This window comes from Hyaena hyaena, unplaced genomic scaffold (genome assembly GCF_003009895.1).
Source record: "Hyaena hyaena isolate Hyena2069 unplaced genomic scaffold, ASM300989v1 scaffold_418, whole genome shotgun sequence".
NCBI classification, from domain to species: Eukaryota; Metazoa; Chordata; class Mammalia; order Carnivora; family Hyaenidae; genus Hyaena; species Hyaena hyaena.
In genome coordinates, this window is record NW_024081051.1 from 785,721 (window position 1) to 807,380 (window position 21,660).

At 41.3% G+C, this 21,660-nt stretch overlaps 1 protein-coding gene across 10 annotated transcripts in view; it reads right to left on the reverse strand.

Moving 5' to 3' along the window:
• DOCK9 (dedicator of cytokinesis 9) overlaps window positions 1-21,660 on the reverse strand; it is a 290,243-nt gene that overhangs the window by 14,402 nt on the left and 254,181 nt on the right. For 4 of the 10 annotated variants that reach the window (XM_039252519.1, XM_039252516.1, XM_039252520.1 and 1 more), the window contains exons 43-48: window positions 21,396-21,611; window positions 19,682-19,739; window positions 17,138-17,244; window positions 5,071-5,193; window positions 4,259-4,372; window positions 2,503-2,649 (exon numbers count right to left, since the gene is read on the reverse strand). In XM_039252519.1, the coding sequence (XP_039108450.1) occupies window positions 2,503-2,649; window positions 4,259-4,372; window positions 5,071-5,193; window positions 17,138-17,244; window positions 19,682-19,739; window positions 21,396-21,611 (765 nt within the window). Of the gene's footprint in view, window positions 1-2,502; window positions 2,650-3,541; window positions 3,578-4,038; window positions 4,045-4,258; window positions 4,373-5,070; window positions 5,194-17,137; window positions 17,245-18,657; window positions 18,736-19,681; window positions 19,740-21,395; window positions 21,612-21,660 lie in introns of all 10 variants that reach the window. The other 6 variants (XM_039252512.1, XM_039252513.1, XM_039252518.1 and 3 more) reach the window with 4 other exon arrangements.

The window sequence follows — 21,660 nt, forward strand, 5'->3', positions numbered from 1 at the left end:
CCAAATTCATAGGGTGGAATCTATTTTTTAAAGTTTATTTATTTATTTTGAGGGAGAGAGACTGAGAGAGCACAAGTGAAGGAGGGGCAGAGAGAGGAGAGAGAGAGAGAATCCCAAAAAGCCTCTGCACCATCAGCACAGAGCCCAACTTGGGGCTCAAACTCACACACCATGAGATCATGACCTGAGTTGAAACCACAAGCCAAACGCATAACCAGCTGGGTCTCCCAGGCTCCCCTCATAGGGGGAAACTTAACCTCCAGTGTGATAGTACTGAGAGGCGGGAGGTGATCAGTCATGAGGATGGAGCCCCCCACCAACGGGATTCGTGCCCTTCTAACAGGGGCTCCACAGAGACCCCTCACCCTTCCACCACACGAGGACACAGGAAGGAGATGCCTGTCTGTGAACCAGGAAGAAAGACCTCACCAGACACAGAAAATGCCAGTGTCGTGATCTTGGCTTTCCCAACCTCCATCTGTGAGAAATTTGCATCGCTGGCAAGCTGCTCAGTCTGCGGTGTTTGTTACAGCAGCCTGAATGCACTGATGTCCACAGGGGACAGCACCAGGATAAGGTGGCCAGGAGAGGTGTGGGGTGGAAACCAGGAAGACCCGTCACAGTCTGTCTGAGTGGTGAAAGCCCTGGCTCCCTTCCCTCATCCCTGCCATCCAGGAGAGAAGAGGTTGTTCCTTGGAGAAAGGGGTCCGGAAAAAGTCCAAGGGGGGTTCACCAGTTGTGGCGGAAAACAGGGGACAAAGTATGAAGTGGATGATGGGATAAGCAGGTCGAAGCCTGAGGGTGAACGTGGGCCCTTCAGCCCTTGCTGGTCCCCTGCATTCAGAACCCAGAATTACCTGCTTCCTTGTCAACTCTACCACTTGGTCAGGAGATGGAAGACTCTTCCCTGGAGAAGATGCAGGCCCTCAAGGAAACAGATTTCAGAGACTAGGGATTCCAAAGCGGGGCTCAGGAAGGAAAATGAAGTAGAGATTCTCCACAAGGGTGAACTTAGAAAGATGGAGAGCTTATCACTGTTGGAAACTGAGCAGGGGGACATTTTTATTTGCTTGATATTTAATTCTTATTTTTATTATTTTAATTTATCTTTTTAGAAAAGCTTATTTTATTTTTGAGAGAGAAGAGAGAGAGAGAGAGAGAGAGAGAGAGAGAGAGAGAGAGAGAGAGAGAGAGAAGTACAGAGACAGAGGGAGAGAGAGACTCCCAAGAAGGCTACACACCAGCAGCACAGAGCCCGATGCGGGGCTCAATCTAATGAACTATGAGATCATGCTCTGAGCCAAAGTCAAGAGTCGGATGCTTAACTGACTGAGCCATCCAGGTGCCCCTATTTTTCTTATTTTTCAATTGAAGCATAACTGACACACAATATTACATTAGTTTCAAGCATGCAACATAGTGATTCGACATCTCCATACCTCAGGCTGTGCTCACCGTGAACTCAGCTACTGTTCGTCACCCACACGACACTATCAGAGTAACGTCGACTCTATTCCCTATGCTGTGTCTTTTAGGAGTTATCCACTCCGTAAGTGGGAGCCCGTATCACCTACTCCACTTCACCCATTCTGTCTGTCCCTCTGGCAACCATCAGTTTGTTCTCTGTATTTATAGATCTGATTCTGCTTTTGGTTTGTCTATTCATTTATTTGGTTTTTTAGATAGCAGGAGGGCTTTTTTTTTTTTTTAATGTTTATTTCTTTTTGAGAGAGAGAGCGAGTGAGCACAAGCAGAGGAGGGGCAGAGAGAGAGAGAGGGCAACACAGAATCTGAAACAGGTTCTAGGCTCCAAGCTGTCAGCACAGAGCTGGATGCAGAGCTTGAACTCGTGAACTGCAAGATGATAAAGTAGGATGCTTAACCAAGTGAGCCACCCAGGCACCCCTACAGAAGGACATTTTTAATGTAAAAAAATAGGAGCTCTATCTTGGCCTGAATTTCAGGAAGCTAAGGGATACTCAACTTCTTGGAGATATTCTGAAGACAGTGGAATACATACACACACACACATAGACACACACACACACATACACGCACATACACACATACACATACATACACACATACATAGAAGTGTGTGCTTTCCGAAAGGGTCTTTGTAAGAGCAAAGCAGAGGACAGCCTTTCTAAATAGAAAATAGATCTCATTCCTACAAATGTGCCAGCTGGTTAGTTCCTTCCTTGATCTGTCTGTCTGCCTGTCCATCTGTCCATCATCTTACTGAAAATGGTTTATCAGATGTTAATTATTTTGTAAAAGAATATCTTTTTTAAAATCATGAAATATTTACTTAATGAAGGACATCCGGAAAGCACAGAAAGGTATCGAAAAAAAAAAATTACAGTTGCCACTCAAGGCCAACCTCTTAATTTTTTCTTGCTTTTTTCCCCCATCTACATTTATGAACCTATATGATCAACTATACACAATCAGTCAATACAATATTATAGGACTATGAAATATTTCCAAATATGGTCATACCTTGCCAGAATCCTGTATCATTTTCACATTTTCTGAACCAAATTTATCTGAGTAAAGTTTAAGGAGTCTCTGGGAAATTTCTGACAGAGGCGTGAGTTTGGGCTCTTTGTAAATGTACTCTTTCCCATCTTCATCTTCAAAGAATCCCTGTGACATAAAGCACAATTGGAACTGTTCCCAGGTATATACCCCAGGCTTACCACCCAGGAAGGGTTCTTGTGTTATGACGGTTAAAAAACAAAAAACAAAAAAAAGGGTGGGAGGGAATGATTCTAAAATAAAATTCTACTTAAACAGTCTTTCTGAATAGGAAGGAAAATGATAATAATGTGAAGTCAGGGTGCAAAGATAAAGGAAAACACAAAACTGCAAACTCATTCAAGAATGCTGTCATTAAGTGTTGGGTGAAATGAAAGATTGGGGACTCAAGACTGTTCTCTCATGATCTAATGATGGGGTTCAAGCCTGTTTCACATTCCCAAGAAGCAGAGCTCACTACAAAAGGTTGGACAGCCTGCTCCGGGCAGGCCTCCGAAATGCACACACCTCCCATCTCCTGCCTTCCCCGTTTCCACTGGATTTTACGGCATCAGCAGAAACATTCCAGTCTGGAGCAGGTCTGGCAAAAGTTATCTGAAGTTCATATAAATTGTGTTTATATGAACACAATTTCTTTATGTGTTCTTTACTTATGAGAAAAATATGAAAGGGCTGGAGCACAGTATCAGCAAAGATTTTCATGATCACCAGTTGATTATCATGTGGTTTAGCACCAGTCAGGTCTGCTGAACCTGACAAGACTTGGAATTGCATGGGAAGTGAAAAAGGTTGAAAACTTTAGAGTCCAGATTGGGGTTAATACTTGAAATTAAAAAAAAAAAAAGTTTCTCGTCTAAAAATAAGAGAGAAGATGGTGCAAAAAACACAGTATATTAAAAAAAATGCAGGCTAACATGAGACAAATAACACCCACATCAAACTAGTTTAGATGCAGTAATTTCACTACATTACTTGCTTTGTAAGCATTTACTGTAATTACCTCCACATCTGTTTCACTGTCTGTAAACTGGTATTGCTATAAAGTTATAAAAGACAATAACAGCATAAATTGAAGGTTATATAATGCTCACAGAAAACCACACACCCTAAATAAATGGATTATAATTTATATCATTTAATCATGTTAGAGACTTTGGAGGTTAAATTTTCAGTTAAATTTAAATAAGCCCTTTTATATAGGGTTTCTGAAATATTACAACAGTAAATATACTTGTGGAGAAATTATATTATAAAAGATAGAGATGCACAAGGAACAAAGGAAACCAGAAAGTCTTAATTTTGGTTTTAAAACATGCAGTATAGGTGTGTAAGGAAACAAGTGATTTATTTCTGTAAATGGAATAAAATGTTAATTTTTTTTTTTTTGGAGTTTGTAATGACTGGACAGATATACATACAGACTTGAAAAGGAAACTCGCAAACCACATGTAAGTACCAAAGATGCTGCTAAAAATGTCTTATGGAGGGAGAACTTACCGCTGCCTTAAGAAAGTAATAAAGAAAAGACAGGAAGAAAGAAAAAAAAGCAGAAAGTTTACTACTGAGGAAGATAGAACCGTACTAAATATGACAAATTCATCAAATTAGCATTTAGAGAAAATAGAACATTTACAAAATACAATTTTATAGAATTAGAAAACAAAAAACAAGAACAAGGACTTAGAAGGACAGCCTATGGAACAGAGCGCAGACTCACCTGTCCAAAGAAGGCCACTCGGAAATACGTCCCCAGGAGCCTGCGGCCCGAGTGCATGACCTCAGTCACTTTGCTATAGGCCCGGTGTAGTGTATCATACAGATGGGCCAGCCTCTGGAAGACAGGACAAAACACCCATTTCTTCCCACTTGTAACTAGTAGAATCAGTTTTTTTTTTCTTTTTACAAATAGTTTATTGTCAAGTTGGTTTCCATATAGAATCGGTTTTAAAATAATTAAATGAGAAGACATAAGTACAAATTCCTTGGACTTGAGGAAAGGAAACAAAAACAAACCAAAAAACCAAAAACCAAAACCAAGAATGTCTTGACTGCACATTGGTAGTGACCATTTTCTCAGTTACATTTTCAGAGAGCCACCTTGCGTACTAAGGACCCATCGAATCTCTACATTACAGTAAATAACCTCTGTTTTGAAGTTAATGTGACATGTTGGAGATGGTGAAGTCCTACGATGATATTTTTTAGTCTTTGCTTTTCCTACTTTCTTTGATAAGCTCAAAGAAGCTGGACAACCCCTTCCCACCCAGGCCCCAGCCCAGAAAGGATGACAGGGACATTGGCTTCCCACGAGGGGGGGCTCTGAGGAAGAAGGCACCCGATGAATATAAAACTCTGTTCTTGGCAACCTTTTATAAGTGGAGTACCACAGTTACCAACCCTTGCTTTTTGAGATTTGGGGTTGCATAATGGCTCTGAGGTCACCTCTGACTTGTGGTCTGCTTGCTCTCTTTGCATAGAAGAAGGTCCGGGTGTGTCCTCTCAAACAGGAAAAACAAACCACTCAGATACCTCAAAATCTCTCCGCTTCTCATAAATGGGGATGATGAGTTTATAGATGTCAGCGATGAGCTCATAGCGTTCAGCCTTCCAGAGTCCATCTGCACATTGTTCTAGAAGCTCCATGAGCACATCCTGATCAAAGAAGAAGGCCACCGGCCAGAAAACTGTTATAGGCAACACAACATCGTGGTCTCTGCAGAATGCTTAACCCGTTAAGAGGGCTAGGAGGAAAATTTCAAAAATACATAATATTTCTCAACATTAACTTCCACACTTGTAATAGCTCATCAGTATGTCCTTTTGTAAAAAAAAAAAAAAAATGATTATGTTTATTTTTGAGAGAGAGAGAGAGCATGCAAGAGCGAGTGAGCAGAGGAGGGGTGGGGGTGGGGGGACAGAGGATTCGAAGCAGGCTCTGCACTGATAGCAGAGAGCCTGATGAGGGGCTTGAACTCATGAAATGTGAGATTATGACCTGAGCCGAAGTTGGATGCTTAACTGACTGAGCCACCCAGGTGCCCCACTATGTTGTTTTTTAATGAGCCATTTTTCGATCATTTATAAGCAGAAATGCAGGGTCACAATGTATGACTGTGTAATAGTTAATACCATGGAAAAAACTGACATTGATCGCTTCACACGGTCTCTCAGTTTTTTAGTTCTCTTTTTATAATTAGAATTTCAATTTTTTTTTTCCTTTCTGAGAAACAATGACAATGCTGAGACACAAAGCTATTTAGCACGGCTTCAAACCTAACTAAACACCTCAGAGCAATTTCATAATGGCATGTAGTAGGTATGACGCCTGCCATGCCAACATTCTTTCCTCCTTTCCTTGGAAGTTTCTACCTACTGGAGTTTGGGTAGTCAGCCCACCTCTAGTAAAGTCCTTGGACTCTGAAGGAAGCTATTACTTGCCATGACTCAAGGCTTGGGGCATGTAGCTCAGGTGTAAACGAATCAGCATAAATCTATTTCCTGGACACACTGTTTCAAAAGTGGATATGTGACCTAAACAGACCAATCAGGGTGAATTTTAGGACGGAAGAGACAGGAGTGTTCTCACAAGCCCAGACAGGAGAGGCAGCAGGGAGATGACTGGGGATAACATCCATCTCATGGCCAGCCAGCGGCCCGTCCGCCTTACGAACAGAGTAGAGAGCTCCCCCTCCCTCCCAAAACAACTGTATCCTGGATAACTGCTGAACACTGGCATTGATGGCTGCCAATCTCTCTGCAATTTCCTAATGGAAGGCAATTTATTACATCTTTATAGTTTAAGCCCATTTGAGTGGAGTTTCATGAATGATGTTGAGCAAAGTTTCGTGTGATTATCTGTCATCTGTGTAGCTTTGGCAAAGTGTCTACTCAGATCCTTGACTAATTTTTCCACTGGGTTGTTTATTGAGTTTTAAGAGTTCTTTATATATTTTGCAAAGAAGTCTTTTACCAGACATGTGGTTTGTAATTTTTTCCCAGTCTGTAATTTGTGTCTGGACTTCCTTAACAGTATCTTTTGAAGAGCAGAGGTTTTTAATTCTGATCAAGTTCAATATATCAAGTTTTTATTTTCTGGATTGTGACACATTCTATCGAAGCCATCTCTAACACAAGCCTGAAAAGAATTTCTCCTATGTTTTCCTACAGAAGTTTAATAGTTTTACATTTAAGTTTATGATTCATGGAGTAATTTCTAAATTTAGTATAAAGTATGGGTCAATTTTTTTTAATACAAATGTCCTACTGTTCCAACACCATTTGATGAAGACTATCCTTTCTCCACTGAATTGCCTTTGAATCCTTATCCAAAATCAACTGAACCATATGTGTGTGGATCTATTTCTCGCTTCCCTATTCTGTCCATCCTTGTCCTAATCAATACCACGGTTTTGATTACTACTACAGCGTTAGAGAAGGGGTTTGCCACAGTGATGCTAATGATATTTTGAGCCATATAACTCTTTGTTCTGGGGGTCTGTCCTGTGCACAATAGAATGTCTGGCAACATCCAAAACCTCTACCTACTAAATGCCATCTCCTTTCCCCGTTCCCCCTAAATGCGACATTAAAAAACATTTCTAGATATTACCAAAAGTCCCCTGGGAGATGGGGGCAAAATGATCCCAGTTGAGAATCAATGCTAATTTACAGTAACCTTAAAAGTCAGATAGTATGACTCTTCGAATTTTTTCAAAGCTGTTTTGGCTGGTCTATTCCTTTTCTTTTCCATAGAAATTTTAAATGCGTTTTGTCAATTTCTACCAAAACTCCAGATAGGAGTTTGATCAGAACTGCTCTGAATCCATAAATCAGTTTAGGGAGAACTGATACCTTAACAGTATGGAATCTTCCACTCTTTGATTTTTTTCATCACTGTTTTGTAGTTTTTTAGCATAGAAACCTAGAGTTATATCTAAGTTTTTGATGTCATTATAAATAGTAACGTTTTTAAAATTTTGATGATTTTTTTCAACGGAAGTATTTACTGAATAAGATTTAAAGTCTTCCAGCATACCTGTTTGTAAGAATTATATAAAACAATCACTGATTAGGTGAAACCATGGTATAAGAATCTTTAAATATGAAAAAGGTTGGTTGATTTTTGTATATTGATTTTGTATCCCATAATCTTGCTAAACTCAATTTTAGTAATTTCTTTTGTAAATTCTTTGGGATTTCCTCTGTCACAAAGACAACCATATCTAATATGAATATAGTCAGTTTTATGTCTTTTTCTTGCATTACTGCACTGGCTAGAACTTCCAGCACAATGTCGAATAGGAGTGTTGTAAAATCAGATACACTTGTTTTATTTCCAATTTTAGAGAAAAGCACTCAGTCCTTCACCACTAAGTATAATGTTAGCTGCAGGTTTTTTGTAGATAATCTTTTTTAGGTGAGGAAGTTCTTTCTCTTCCTAATTTTGTTTGTTTCTTTTTAGACCAAGAATGGATGTTGAAGTTTTTCAAATAATTTATCTACATCAATTGAGATGGTCATGCAGTTTTCTTTCTTTATTCTGTTAATATAGTGAATTATATTGATTGGTTTTCCAATGTGAACCAACAGTGCAATCCCAGGGTAAACCCCACGTGGTCCTGACTTAATTTTCTTGTTTATATATTGCTAGATTAAATTTGCTAATATTTCTTTTAAGCCAGTTGCCTTTAAACATGTTTGTATCCTCTATTATACTGTAAATGAAGGGTAGGACCCATATTTTTCATTAGTAATGTTTCATTGCAGACCTAATGCCTACAGTTTATAGGTCCAAAGAAACTAAACACGATTAAAGCAATTATGAATCAATTTACCAGGAAATTCTAACTTAAAATAAAAATCTTTAAAGCAAGACATTTACCTCTTCTGTCATGTTTGCAAATACAAACCATAAAACTGTCATCAATGTGACCAAACTCTGAGCCAGTGCTTATAAAGAGGTACACCAGTTGCCTCATACTTTTATTGAAGGTCTTTTAACAGCAAACACTAAACATTATGTGGTAACTGCCCTAACAGGTATAGACAAAGAAGAAATCAGAAAATGTTCTAACCCCTTCTCTTCCCCTTGTGCAATTATATCAAAAAGATACACATCTCTCTTAGTTTTGTCTCAAATCTTTTTCAGTGAGAGAATCTATCCAGGCTAAGCATGACAAACCTTTTTTTTTTTTTCAAAAATTTTATTTAAATTCTAGTTCGTTAACATATTACACTGCTATGATTCTTCTCACACTCCCGTGATTATAAAAAAGCCAAATAAAAGCATACAAATAAAGCTTATATAATGTCTGTTTCAATACACTTATTTTTCCATATTAGTAAAACATCGAACAAAGAGGTAACCTAATTTGGTCATTGCGAGGATCAAATAAAATTTCACTCATCAAAACGCTCTGAAACTATAAACGTGTGGTGAAATTCACAGGCCAGTTAAGTAAATCTCTCTTATTTCAACCATTACTTTCCACTTTGATTTTCTTTTTTGAATGCTATCTTACTTCCACTGGACTATGTAATATCCCACAGTGTCACACACATATTTGATAGGAATTTCTTGGATGAATAAAGTAGTCTGCATTTTTCTTAGTAATATAACAATATTATTAATAGCTTCCCTTTGCTATCGGGAAGCGAGTTAACAGTCCTTTTATCAAAACCTTGCATCTCTTGCATACTTTAGGTCAAAGACGTTACCACTGGGTAGTATTTAAGCATCTTCCTTCTCAGCAGGATTGTGGGACTACAGCAGAGGTAGAAGAATTCTGAGAAGACTCAATTCCCCATCAGGGATAAGAATATTGTGCGACGAAGGCATTCTTCTAATAATGGAAGTCAAATGGAACTTTACCCATTTTTAAACTATTCTTAGATTTAACTTATAGACTACTCATTTGGCCTCCTTTCTTAGAACACTGGCCTTTGTTCTAAGAGCAATCGTAAACTTTTTGTAAAAAACTACAATTGGTTCCACTGGTGTGGCATATATATAATTTTATTTGATCCTCACAATGACCAAATTAGGTTACCTCTTTGTTCGATGTTTTACTAATATGGAAAAATAAGTGTATTGAAACAGACATTATATAAGCTTTATTTGTATGCTTTTATTTGGCTTTTTTATAATCACGGGAGTGTGAGAAGAATCATAGCAATGTAATATGTTAACGAACTAGAATTTAACCCACACCAGAGAGGTGAATATACAATGATGATACCCTGTTTATGGATGGGATCAATGAGGCCTAAAGAGTCTTAATTCCAGGTCATAGCAGTTACAGCACAATAAGCATCTGGAGTCGTTTTAATATACTCTCATAGAAGATTGAAAATTCTTCTCACAGAGTTATGAAAGTTGTAACTGGGCACGGTCACTATCACATTGTTAACTTAATTCTTTCATTCATACATTTTACCAAGCATCTACAATGTGCCAGGCACTCTGCCGGACACTGGGGTCACAAAATAAATTTATAGAAATAAAATTAAGTTTCCGTAATTTATAAAAACAGCTGTATAGATTTTCCTCTTAATGTGGAAGGCAGGTTTTAGATGGCTTACTAGGCTTGGTCACATAAATGAAATTTGCTTTGAGGAGGAGGCCTTCAAAGACACAGAGGTTATTCACCAAAGTAGGAAGAACTGATGTACTAGACACATGACCACAACTGGAAAATGTGAGGTACATGTTAAGATACCAAGGACGAAGAAACTGATTTCAAATATGTGTCCAAACTGCAAGTCACAAGGGTAGATGCTCTGAGCTGAGAGCATTAGGGGTTTATTTATTCAACAGTAGTCAGTGTGTCTCTGGGTGAGTACGGGGGAGGCCAATGATCAGTGAATAAGGTACTTCCTGTCTCAAGGAGTCCAGTATGAAGACAGATCCATAAAGAGATTATAAAAAATTCTGATAAGTGCTGATAAAGAAGCATGCGGGCAATAAGAGGTGCAGACGGGAGCAGCATCCATCTAGTCATGGGGGAAAGGCGAGACACAGAATGTTCCAGAAAGTGGTGACTGAGTCTTAAAAAAGATCAGCATTTAGTAAGGCAAATGTGAAAGGTGGGACTAGGAAGGAAGAGAGGGAAGACACTCTAAAGAGAGGAAACAGCATGGGCAAAAGACACGGAGGTGAGGACAGCATGGTGGGTGAGGAATTTACACCTAGTCTGAAGGGTTATTCAGAGTATAAAATCTGAATCAGGGAGTAGCAAGAGATGAGGCTGGGGGCGTGGGTGTACGGAAAGGATTTAAACAGACTAGCTACACTCAAACTTTTGTATGTCAAAAATAAATTAATTACGTGTAGAATCTTGAGATACAAAAACGCATCTAGACATACGTCAACTACCACAATGACGAAGTATTCTATAAGGAAGATGTGACTTAATTTTGAAATGATCTCTGTCTATCCATGTAAGGTATCTTTACAGCAGCCTTTCAGGTGTATTTTAAATGGCCCTAGATTATGTCACTTAACAATAAATATGTATCAAATAGAGTTTTTGGGTAATCTCCTGTGCCAAATTCCCCAAATTGGGAGACAAAGATTTGAATACCGTTCTTACTCTTGTTTAGTCAACCTGGAAACATATGGAAAGTTTAATAATGATGAAACCTGAATTCATAGCATATCAATAGTCAGTTGAACTAATTATGGAAAAATCTGTCATATTTGGTTCAAATAGATGGACTTCAACCAGGGAAACTCTCCAAAATGGTTGGAAAATGGGACCATTTTGATAAAGTGAATAGAGCTTAGTAAATAACTAAAATAAGTATCACAATGTGATAGCAATCAGGAATTAGAAAATCACATGTCATCAATTTTTATATGCTACTGGACATTATTTTATCTGTTTTTCTGATTCAGGTGGCAGAGTTGTAGTTTATCAGTCTGATATCAGTTATTGTTATAAAGAAATGGTAATATATACTATAAAAAGCAAAGTGTGTACAGATTTTACTCAAAAACAAACAAAAATGGCTTTTATAAAAGAAAAAAGATGATCCCTTTTATAAAAGTAAAATATGGATTACTGAACATGAAAGTTTAATTTAGTCAGGTAAACTATTCAAGCCAATGTCAACTCTACATATATCTAGACATTTATAGCTGGTGCATCAAGTAATAATTCTTTGAATAGAAATAACCAGTAAAAAAAAACCCCAAAAACCAAAAAACCAGTAATCATAGATAGTTCAGTGCGAGAGACCATACGTCAATACAAAATTGTAGAGTCATAGAAACTATGATGTCATAGTAATTAAACACTGGGACATATATAAATAATATTCTTAATATAAATTCCAGGTATTAATTTACCTGAAATTCTCAATAATCACAGCACCTGAAATCCAGAGCTAATCCAGACAACGGCGGCTAGACAGTGATGACCTTGAAAGGTGGTTATATAGAAGGCCTAATTGTTTTATCACCTTGCTTAAAATTTAAATGCCAAGATAGGGGCGCCTGGGTGGCTTAGTCGGTTGGGCGTCCGACTTTCGCTCAGGTCATGATCTCGCGGTTCGTGGGTTCGAGCCCCGCATCGGGCTCTGTGCTGACAGCCAGCTCAGAACCTGGAGCCTGTTACAGTCTGTGACTCCCTCTCTCTCTGACCCTCCCCTGCTCGCGCTGTCTCTCTCTCCTAGAAATAAATAAAAATATTAAAAAAAAAAAAATTTAAATGCCAAGATAGATCTTGTAAATTGCCAATCCATGCAGAGAAGTAGAAGTAATTACTGGTTGGAAAAAAAATCCTCAATGAACTTAATGCATCTGGAAAGCTCACATTTTATGTTATTAGACTGACCTTAAAAAGATCTCAGTACACTGAGCTCATCAGTTCCATTTTCAAGTGTGCCACAGCAATGCAACGAAGGCCACCGAGCACCTGTCTGTCTGTGGGATCAGCACACTAATGTTGTGTACGGGGTGGGGGTGGGAGGGGTTGTGCACAAAAAAGCCTAGAGTAGCCTGTGTACGTGCAGGGTACTTAAACATTTTCATTTAAATGTCACTTGTTCTATCTGCCATTGATTAATTGAATCTAACCTCACTTATGAAACAAAATGCTGTCTCTATTATCTGCCATTTAGAAAGAAAGTAAATGCGTGACTGGGCTTGGGTAATGGCAGACTTCATGGCTTAATTCACATCTCCACCATATTATCCTTCTCAAGTTTAAGTTGAGAACCCCTTCCAGCAAAATAATCACTTGGGATGCTTGTTAAAATACAGACTCCCAAAATAAATAAACCAAAACCAAACCAGATTCCAGGCACCACACTCACCCAACTGAATATGGGGACTGGCAGAGCAGGGAGCTTGGGAACCTGAGTAACTTCTAAGCACGCTGAAACCTGAGGACTATGGTGCCTAGTAAAGCTGTCTGAGGCAGGCATATCACTAATGTGTCCGCAAGCTGACACATGGCACATAGCTAGTCTATGGAATGAAATCAGTGTGTGTAAACAGAGAAAGTTCCATGGGGAGCCTGAGCGGCTTAGCCAACTGAGCAGACTCTTAATTTTGGTTAAGCATCTGACTCTTGACTTTGGCTCGGGTCACGATCTCAATACTTGTGACTTCGAGCCCTGTATCAGGCTCTGCCTTGACAGTGCGGAGCCTGCTTGGGATTCTCTGTCTTCCTTTCTCTCTGCCCCTCTCCTGCTCTCTCCCTCTCCAAAAATTAAATAAAATAAAAATTAGAAATTTCCAGGTCAGAGAGAACTCAGACAACTTCCAATTGAGACTGTAAGGGGCCGTGGTTTCAGCGTTTGTCCTCAAGGGAAGAAAGCCTCAAATGCAGTACAGTGTGCCAGGGCAGGGACCACATCTTGCTCACACTTTTATCTCCAGTACCTAGTTCAGTGCCAAGGAAGCCATGTAAATATTTGCAGAACGAAGCGGGACATTTAGGTCCTGGCGTGAGCTAAGGGTAGAGCAGTTAGACCAGTTCCATGGGCGATGTCCACCAGTCACTACTACTGCACTCCTGCACTGACCTGAAGGACTACAAAAGGGCCTCCATGGACACTGATTTGGGGGTTAGGAAGAAATTTCACCAAGTGGGCAAACAGTGAGGATGAACTGTATTTTCTATCCCCGCTTCCGGAATCCTTCTTGGCCCCGTCCTTCCTTGCTCTGTGCTTTGGGAGGTCAGCGCACCAGACCGCTGGCCTGCATGTCCTCTGGCTCCTGGCTGAGTTCAGACAACGGAAGGCTCAGGAGGAGCCTGGAGGGCAGGAGGAGAGGGAGGATGGGGTGGCTCTGCACTTACCCCTCTCTGCCAGGGGGCAGCACTGAGCTCTCCCCTAAAACTTGTCAGGCGGTCCCTCTGCGTGGTTTCTCTCCCCTCCCCTGGCCCACAGGGGGACGGATGGTAACCCAGCTGCCGCTCACCTCAAGGGTACTGAGATATTACTTATTGATTTCCCTATAGCCTGTCCAGACTTTGCAAAAATAGTCCCTTTATTAGCCTTTCTTCAATGTCCTGAGTATGCTGCCTATTTCTTCACGGGGTCCTGAGCAAGGAATCCCCAAAACTTCGTGGGCTGTGTGGAGTTCTGACACCACAGGGGATAGGAAGTCTTCAATCTGCACAGGATCCAAACTGCATAACAGAACTGTAAACAGAAATAGGATGTTTCTTTTTATCTAATCAAAAGCAGCTGGGAGGGAGTCTGCTCTTTAGATCAGAGTCAGGGAAGATGAACTGAGATCAATAAAAACACATCTAAGGTCTGCTGTTAGAGGAGAATTGTGTACTTTTATGCAGCTCCACGAAAATCCTATTAGGAGAGCATGAGGCATTTAAGTACATCTAATAACCCAGATTAAAGGGGCAATGATCTTTATTAAGCTATATGTTACACAACTATTCCCCTCAGCTTTTCCCAAAACTCCATCTGGGAGAGGAGATGTTCAACTTTCTCTTTTTCTTGAAATGTCCTGATAGCCAAAGCCAAAAATGTGTGCAGCAATTCTGTTTTCCTGGCTTTTAGAAGATGTTATTGTTGGGGCGCCTGGGTGGCTCAGTCGGTTAAGCCTCTGACTTCAGCTCAGGTCATGATCTTGTGGTTCGTGAGTTTAAGCCCCTCGTCAGGCTCTGTGCTCAGCTCAGAGCCTGGAGCCTGCTTCTGATTCCCTCTCTCTCTGCGCCCCCCCCCCCTTTATGCTCTCTCTCTCTCTCTCTCAAATAAATAAACATTAAAAAAAATTTGTTTAGAACATGTTATTCTTTCAACTCCCAGCTAGTTTCAGTCTTGAGGTGCAGGGGTTGCTGACGACTTTATAACCCCACCAAGTCATACCCTAATCGTTATAGATCGTCACGTACTATGGACCTTGTTAAATATTTACCAACTTTATGCTTCAAGGACAGGGTGGAAAATCCATATTCTGGAAATAATTGATAAAATTACCCCCCTCATGTGTTTAGTTATCACTCAGACTGGATGCCATTCACAAATTTCCTCAAGAAAGCCTGTGTGTGATTTCCTAGGTGGCTTCCCTTGCCTGCAGTGACTACTCCAGCCTGGTATTAATCAGATGAGCAACACTGAGCTTCATCTTATCATCCCCGTGGGACAGGTCACAGAGGACTATTTACTTTCAGCTCTACTTGTTCTTGGCATCGTTGCTTTCCTTATCAAATTCTAAACAAAATGCTGGACCCTGGAGGTCTGTCTAGGCACGAGGGGATAAGGGTACTTTCTGCAAGGAGACAATACATTCAAGCCTCTTCTCAGAGAAGAACCCAGTCAAACTCGCCTTGAAGGAGGAGTTCAGAGCCAAGAGCATGCAAGGTTTCACACTTCAGAGCAAAACTTAAAAATTACCATCTGACCAGGCATTTCAAGGTAGAGAGGAAGCTGAACTGTTAATGCCATGTAATAACTGGCCTTTTTTTTTTTTTTTAAATCCTTCAGATACTCAGAAAATTTTATCTATTGTGGTTAAAATTACTTTAATATTTACATGTGAAATGCACTCAATATATTATCCTTCTTTCTCATGCTTAATTTTTAATTGAGAGGTTCATTTGAGACCAATTTATGACAGTGGTTCTTGAACTTTGGGGGCTTAGGACCCCTCTATCATGAAAATTGTTGAGAATTCCTTAAAAATTACTGAGTACTTTTATGTATATGGGCATTATCTCTCAATATTTATTATATCAATATTATATGGAATGGAAACTGGAAAATGCTAAAAGGTTTATTAATTTAATTAAAATAAGAAACCTATTCTATGTTAACAAAAAATAACATTTCTTAATAAAAAAAATATTTGCACCCTTCCCCCCAAAAATTTAGGGGAAAGAGCAGCACTATTTTACATTTCTGCAACTCTAACATCTGGTGTCATCTGCTTCTGCTTTCAATCTGTTCAGTATGCTCTTGTGGATGATGTATACACAGAAAAGTCCAGCTTCACGCAGACATTCAGTTGGAAAAGAAAGGGCCTCAAAGGCTTCCTAAAAGGTCCAGGGCTCCCTGGACCACACTTTGAGAACTGGCTCCATTAACATGTACTGGTCAATGTAATTGGGGATGTTTGATCCTAGTCCTACTTACTGGGCAAGAACATGATTAAAAATCCTAATGTTAATAGTAGGACCTCAACCTCATAAAACAAATACAACAGAGGAAGAATGTGTTTCTTTCTTTCTCTGTTCCTTCCCTCTACACGAAGAAACAATTTTATTTTTCCTTATTTAAAAGACAGGCAGGATCAACAAGCTTTCCCTTGACTGTTTCATTCTGTTCTGAGCTGAGGGGAGGCGGGCACACGTGAACGGCAGACACTGGCCAAAGAGGAAATTCTGGGAACACAAGCAGACAACTGGCATTTGTTTGGATTCTTGGCTTTATTTCGAACCTTTCTAGGTCCAGGTAAGTGGCTGCAAGGTGATCCTGTTTTGGTAAGAAAGTTACAGAAACTGCCACAATGATCTTACGTCAAACTTTCTGATCCCTATTGGGGGTGGGACAGGGTGGTCTTCTTTACTAGTGGTGAGAAGGATCTGGATGAAGGCACTCAAACGGAGGCAGGGAACCAGGCCTGCTCTGCCCTGGAGCCCAGTCTGCCCTCGCATGGCTTTGAGTGTCTGTGGACACGGGAGAGAGGTCAGTGTTGGAGACACTGATTTAAAAGTCAGAGGGGCCGGTTAGTTCGGTTGGGTGGAACGTGGTGCTAATAATAAAAGTCAAATTAAAATAGCAATAAAACCCATGAACTGGAGAAATTAATTGCTGGAAAGAATGAGAAACCTTCTGGTCAGAATACTGGACCTTTTACCACAAGTGGTTGAGCCTTCGGACTCCTAAACGAGCTCCTCAAGCTCTTTCCAGAGAAAAGGAGGAAACCCTCGAAAGGGGAATTTTCCTTAGAAAGGGGAATGGCAGAATTTCGCTGCTCTGGGTCAGCCGTCTGGGGTATTATTTTGGTCAGGGCGAAGTGTGTAGCTGGCCGCTGCTGAGGGGACAGCCTTGTGTGATGCACGCAGAGCACAGCCACCCCGAGATCCTCACTGGCCCAACCACCCCGGCACGCTGAGGCGCTCACCTCGTTGAAATGGACGTCCTGCATTCCGACATCTTCCATCATGGAGGCCTCCTCGTCTATGTTGGGGGTAATGACCCTGAAAGCTGTGCATCCTTGCCTAAACATGCCTGGAATGGAGATAGCAGGTGAGAGAGCTGGTCAATGACCTGCCAGTGGCCGGACCTAGGGGGCTCTTCCCGCCTGCCACGTTTCTGTGCTGAGCGACATGACTGACTTTGAAATCTCTATGTCTCAGGCTCCCGTTCTCACGGGGAGCCTCTGTGCACTCTTCACTTGCTTCCTCATAGTTCACCTTCACCGCCCTCAATTCTTTGCTCATCCTTTCAAGTTTTCACCCACCCTTATGAAAATGTATGTAATCTTTAAACAAACTGTAAATAAACTGCAACAGGTATTGGATCCCCAATTAATAGTTAAAAAAATAAAAACATTACTTTGGTTTGGTAAGATGGGCCATGCTCAGGGACCAAGAAAGATAAAGCCAAAGCCAATCAAAGAGAAACACAGGATTCAAAAAGACCTGTTTCCTTCAAGCTGTCACCTCTGCTGCTCTGGCTGGGGGTAACCCCGAACTCAGGTTAGAATTCGCTCTTCTCTTTCACAAAGCAATCTCCCAAGATGTAACTCAACGGCCCCAGCCTCAAGCTGAGAGCCTATCTTAGCTGGTTCCAGATCTGCTGTCTGAGGGGTAAGGGGAGGCCTCCTTTCTTCCCCAAAACCAGAGCGAGAGCCCACACAGCATGAAGTCAGGGCCTGTGCACTCTGATTCTCCTGGGGAAATGGTGTGAGGCTGCACTGGGGTAAACAACCAGGATAAGAATAAAGCCCTTCAGCGATAATGGCCTATTTGGGGCCTTCAGTGAACTTGGAGTCACTGGGGAGAAGTTCTCTGTCCGCTGGACAACGTCAGCCAGTCAAAGGTAATCAAGTACAGAAGGACCTCAAATGCCTTTGCCATTCTATTTTGAGATCACTTTACAATAAAACAAAACAGAAGTCAAAACTTGAATGGAGACCTCCCCTATGTCCGGGAAAAGAGGAGTACAGCATATTCTGGCATCAAGTCCCGGAAGAGGAGATTGTGAAGTCAGGGAGTTTTCTGTGACGTGACGGTCAAGGTTTCCGAGCCATTCACAGGCTGTCTAAGGTCTCTGCCGCTGTCCCACTGTAGACCTACTTTTATTCTTCAGAGACCAAACCTTCCCCTACGACAAGCATTACTCTAGGAACTGGAGGCTATGTTCACGTACAAAAAGCAAAATGACAGAAGCCAACCACCCAGGTTTCCAGCTACGTTTAAATATGCACCTCAGCTCTAGGGGGACAAGGACAAGGGTGGTCCAAATGCTTCCCCTCCTTGCACAGGAACAGACCGCCACGGAAACCGGAGAGGACAGGAAGGCAGGGAAGGAGAGCCGAGCCTATCCATGCAGCGTTGCAAGAGAAAGCCCCCACACCTCTAAGTGTCCTGCGGACAGGGCCGTGGGGGCCGCGGGGGCCGGGCCCACCCTCAGGCTCACCTCCCCGGCGCCTCCTCTGGCACGTGCTGTGGCTGTAGGGGAAGAGGGGCAGCTCCGGACGGAGGGCTATGTCTGCTTCTAAACACGAGGAAATGTGTTACCTGACAAAACGTCTCAACAGCAAATCACGCCAGTAGCAAGAGAATACGGAGCCCTTCTTTAAGTTCTTTCTCGTTTGGGCTCTGATGTAGGTACAACCCTAGACTCCCTCAAATTCCATTCCAAACAGCCAGCTGTACCAGAAATACACAAATTCCCTGGCCTTGGCACATGACTTTATATCATTTCTCACATTGTAAATGTACTCGTCAGCCAGATCTGGGGCTGCTGTGATCTGGGACACAGGCATACGCGACCAGCTTTTCTAGAAACCTTGCTGTTCTTGATTTCAAAATGGAAATGAGCAACTGGTGTTTAACCAAAAGAACCCATGAACGAATTTATGGCCTGCTCATCTGGGAACAAACTATATGTGATGCACAAATGAGCGACACCCACACACTCCTGCCTTCTCCTTCCCTGGGGAGGCCGGGGTTTCTAGCCAACAAGGCTGCCTTCCCACACGGTAAAGCCAACTGGGCCGCGGTTCCAGAAAACACTGTCTAATAATCTCCCATTACAACTGCCATTTGATTGATAAACAGTTCTAGTGGGAATCTTAAGGGAAAATAAATCTCAGCTTGAGACTGGGCAGTCAAGGACACCCAGATGCAAAGCTCATTAACTAGTTTTTTTTTTACAAGATAGGGAGGGCCATTAGTTAAAGGTTACACAATAACATGCCATATAGTTTTGTTTTTGATATTGGCATTTCTGCTGTGCCTACCAAGCCAAGCAAATGTCTTACCGGTGAATAACATAATAAATATAGTGCGCGCGTGCGCGCGCGCACACACACACACACACACACACACCCACCCACCCAAAGCCCCCATCTCCCGATCTTTCTGAACGGCTCACACTTGTCTTTGCTGCTTCATGCAGCTTTGTATTCATTTCACAGAACACAGGAATCATTCCTTACCTTTTCGCGTGAGATATTCTGCCACCAGGGCTGTGACATGGACATAACACATTGCTGCCTACAAAAAAAGACACATGCTTCAGAATCAATGACTGTAGAGTCTGTCATAATGGTCACAAACAAGAATCTAACGACTGCACATACTTACAATAGATCTCAAAGGAGCTAGGGTTTCTAAGAGCTGACACCTTACCTTTTGAAAAAAGTGGAACAATTCACATAGAGGGAAATTTTGAAATAAATTGCAAATTGAGACAAATGGCAGTACATTTACTAAAGCTCACTTCTATTTAGGATTGCTGAACTTGATCATAGAAGATAAAAAAAGCATTTTTTTCTTATACTATCGAAGATTTCTGCATCATTTCTCTTAAGGTAAAAAGAGGCCCATTTGAAGAAAACACGTGTGTCTTCCTAGATTTTTGGAAAACTGCTCATAATTCAGCAGCTAATATATTTTTCTCTCAACTTAAAAAGGTGTAGTAACTACTTCCCAACATGGAATTATAAAACAAAATTATAATTTGATGTTAATTAGATAACATTATAAACACCTTAAAATGAAATAAAAAAAAATAAATTTTTCTTATGAAGTTGCCACAGTGTTATAAAAAAATCACAAATAGTTGTTGGAAATGAACCTGATTCTGATGCCTGAGTCCCGATTCTTGTCAGAATGACAGAAAAATTACTACTGGCAGTAAAACGTAATTCACTGTTATAGCTAAAATATTTAAATTTACGGTCAAACAGAATGGACTTCTTGAATAATCAATACATAAAAATAGTTACACGAAGCTTTCAGATGTAGAACATAATTTTGCTAATTTAGACAATTATCAGACGTTTAAGAGTAAAAGCACGGCTCTTCGGTAATACTGTTGTTCACACATGAATGTCTTAGGCACAAATCTCAAACATGGCTTTTCCTCCCATAGAGCCTACTGCTTTCTTTAATTTCGCCCCTTTTACAGCTGATGTCATGGAGACCCAGAGGGGTTAACAAAGGGCCCAATGTCACAGACTTAGGAAGAGATGGATGTGATAGTCAGTCTGTCTCCGGACCCCTCACGTCCAGCTCTCTGCCGCCACCCTATCGACTGAGAGAAGTGTGTCCGCTTTGGACAAGGGTAGCAATCTCATACTGACCACATCCACAGACAACAGACCACTTCAAAAAGGAAAAAGCAATGCCCTATCATTGCTTTAATAGGAAAATTAAACATCATAAAAGGGCTGAATTTTAGAACAAGAGAGGAGCTTCGGTGCAGGAGCTGAGCACACTTGAGTCAGCAGGTGTCCGTGTGAGCACGGATGCGAAGAACTTTCAGGATATGCTCTCCTGGGGCAGGAACATGCCCCCTACTGTGTTGTAAATTACCAAGATGCTTACAAGACTATGAAGCATCCCTTCTTTAATTACTGGGATATTTTCTTAAAATTAGTTGTTTTTTTTAAACGTTTATTTATTTTGAGTGAGCAAGGAGGGGGGGACAGAGAGGGGAAGACAGAGGATCCGAAGCGGGCTCTACATGGACAGCAGAAAGCCTGATGTGGGGTTTGAATTCATGAATTACGAAATCATGACCTGAGCCGAAGTCAGACGCTTAACCGACTGAGCCACCCAGGCACTCCCTTAAAATCGGTTTTGCTTGGCGAATGAGACGTAACTAGTTTTTCCTAGAAGCCCAGACAGAGAGGCCTGCAGGCCTACCTCGGAGAGATCCCCGTTTTTGACGTGGATCCTGGCCATGCTGTCCAGCCATGTCTTCCTGAGCTCGGGGGTGCTGGCGTAGGACTTGGCCAGACTGTACTGGAGGTCCACCAACATCTCTGGGTCATTCTCGTGCTCCTTCATCTGGGCGGTGGCCATCAGAACCGTGCGGATCCTCTTGGTCAAGTCCTTCACATCCGAGGAGAAGGTGGTGTGCTAAAGCAAGGGAGAGGAAGGACATGTGGCTTTCGGCTGTGCTCTGCCT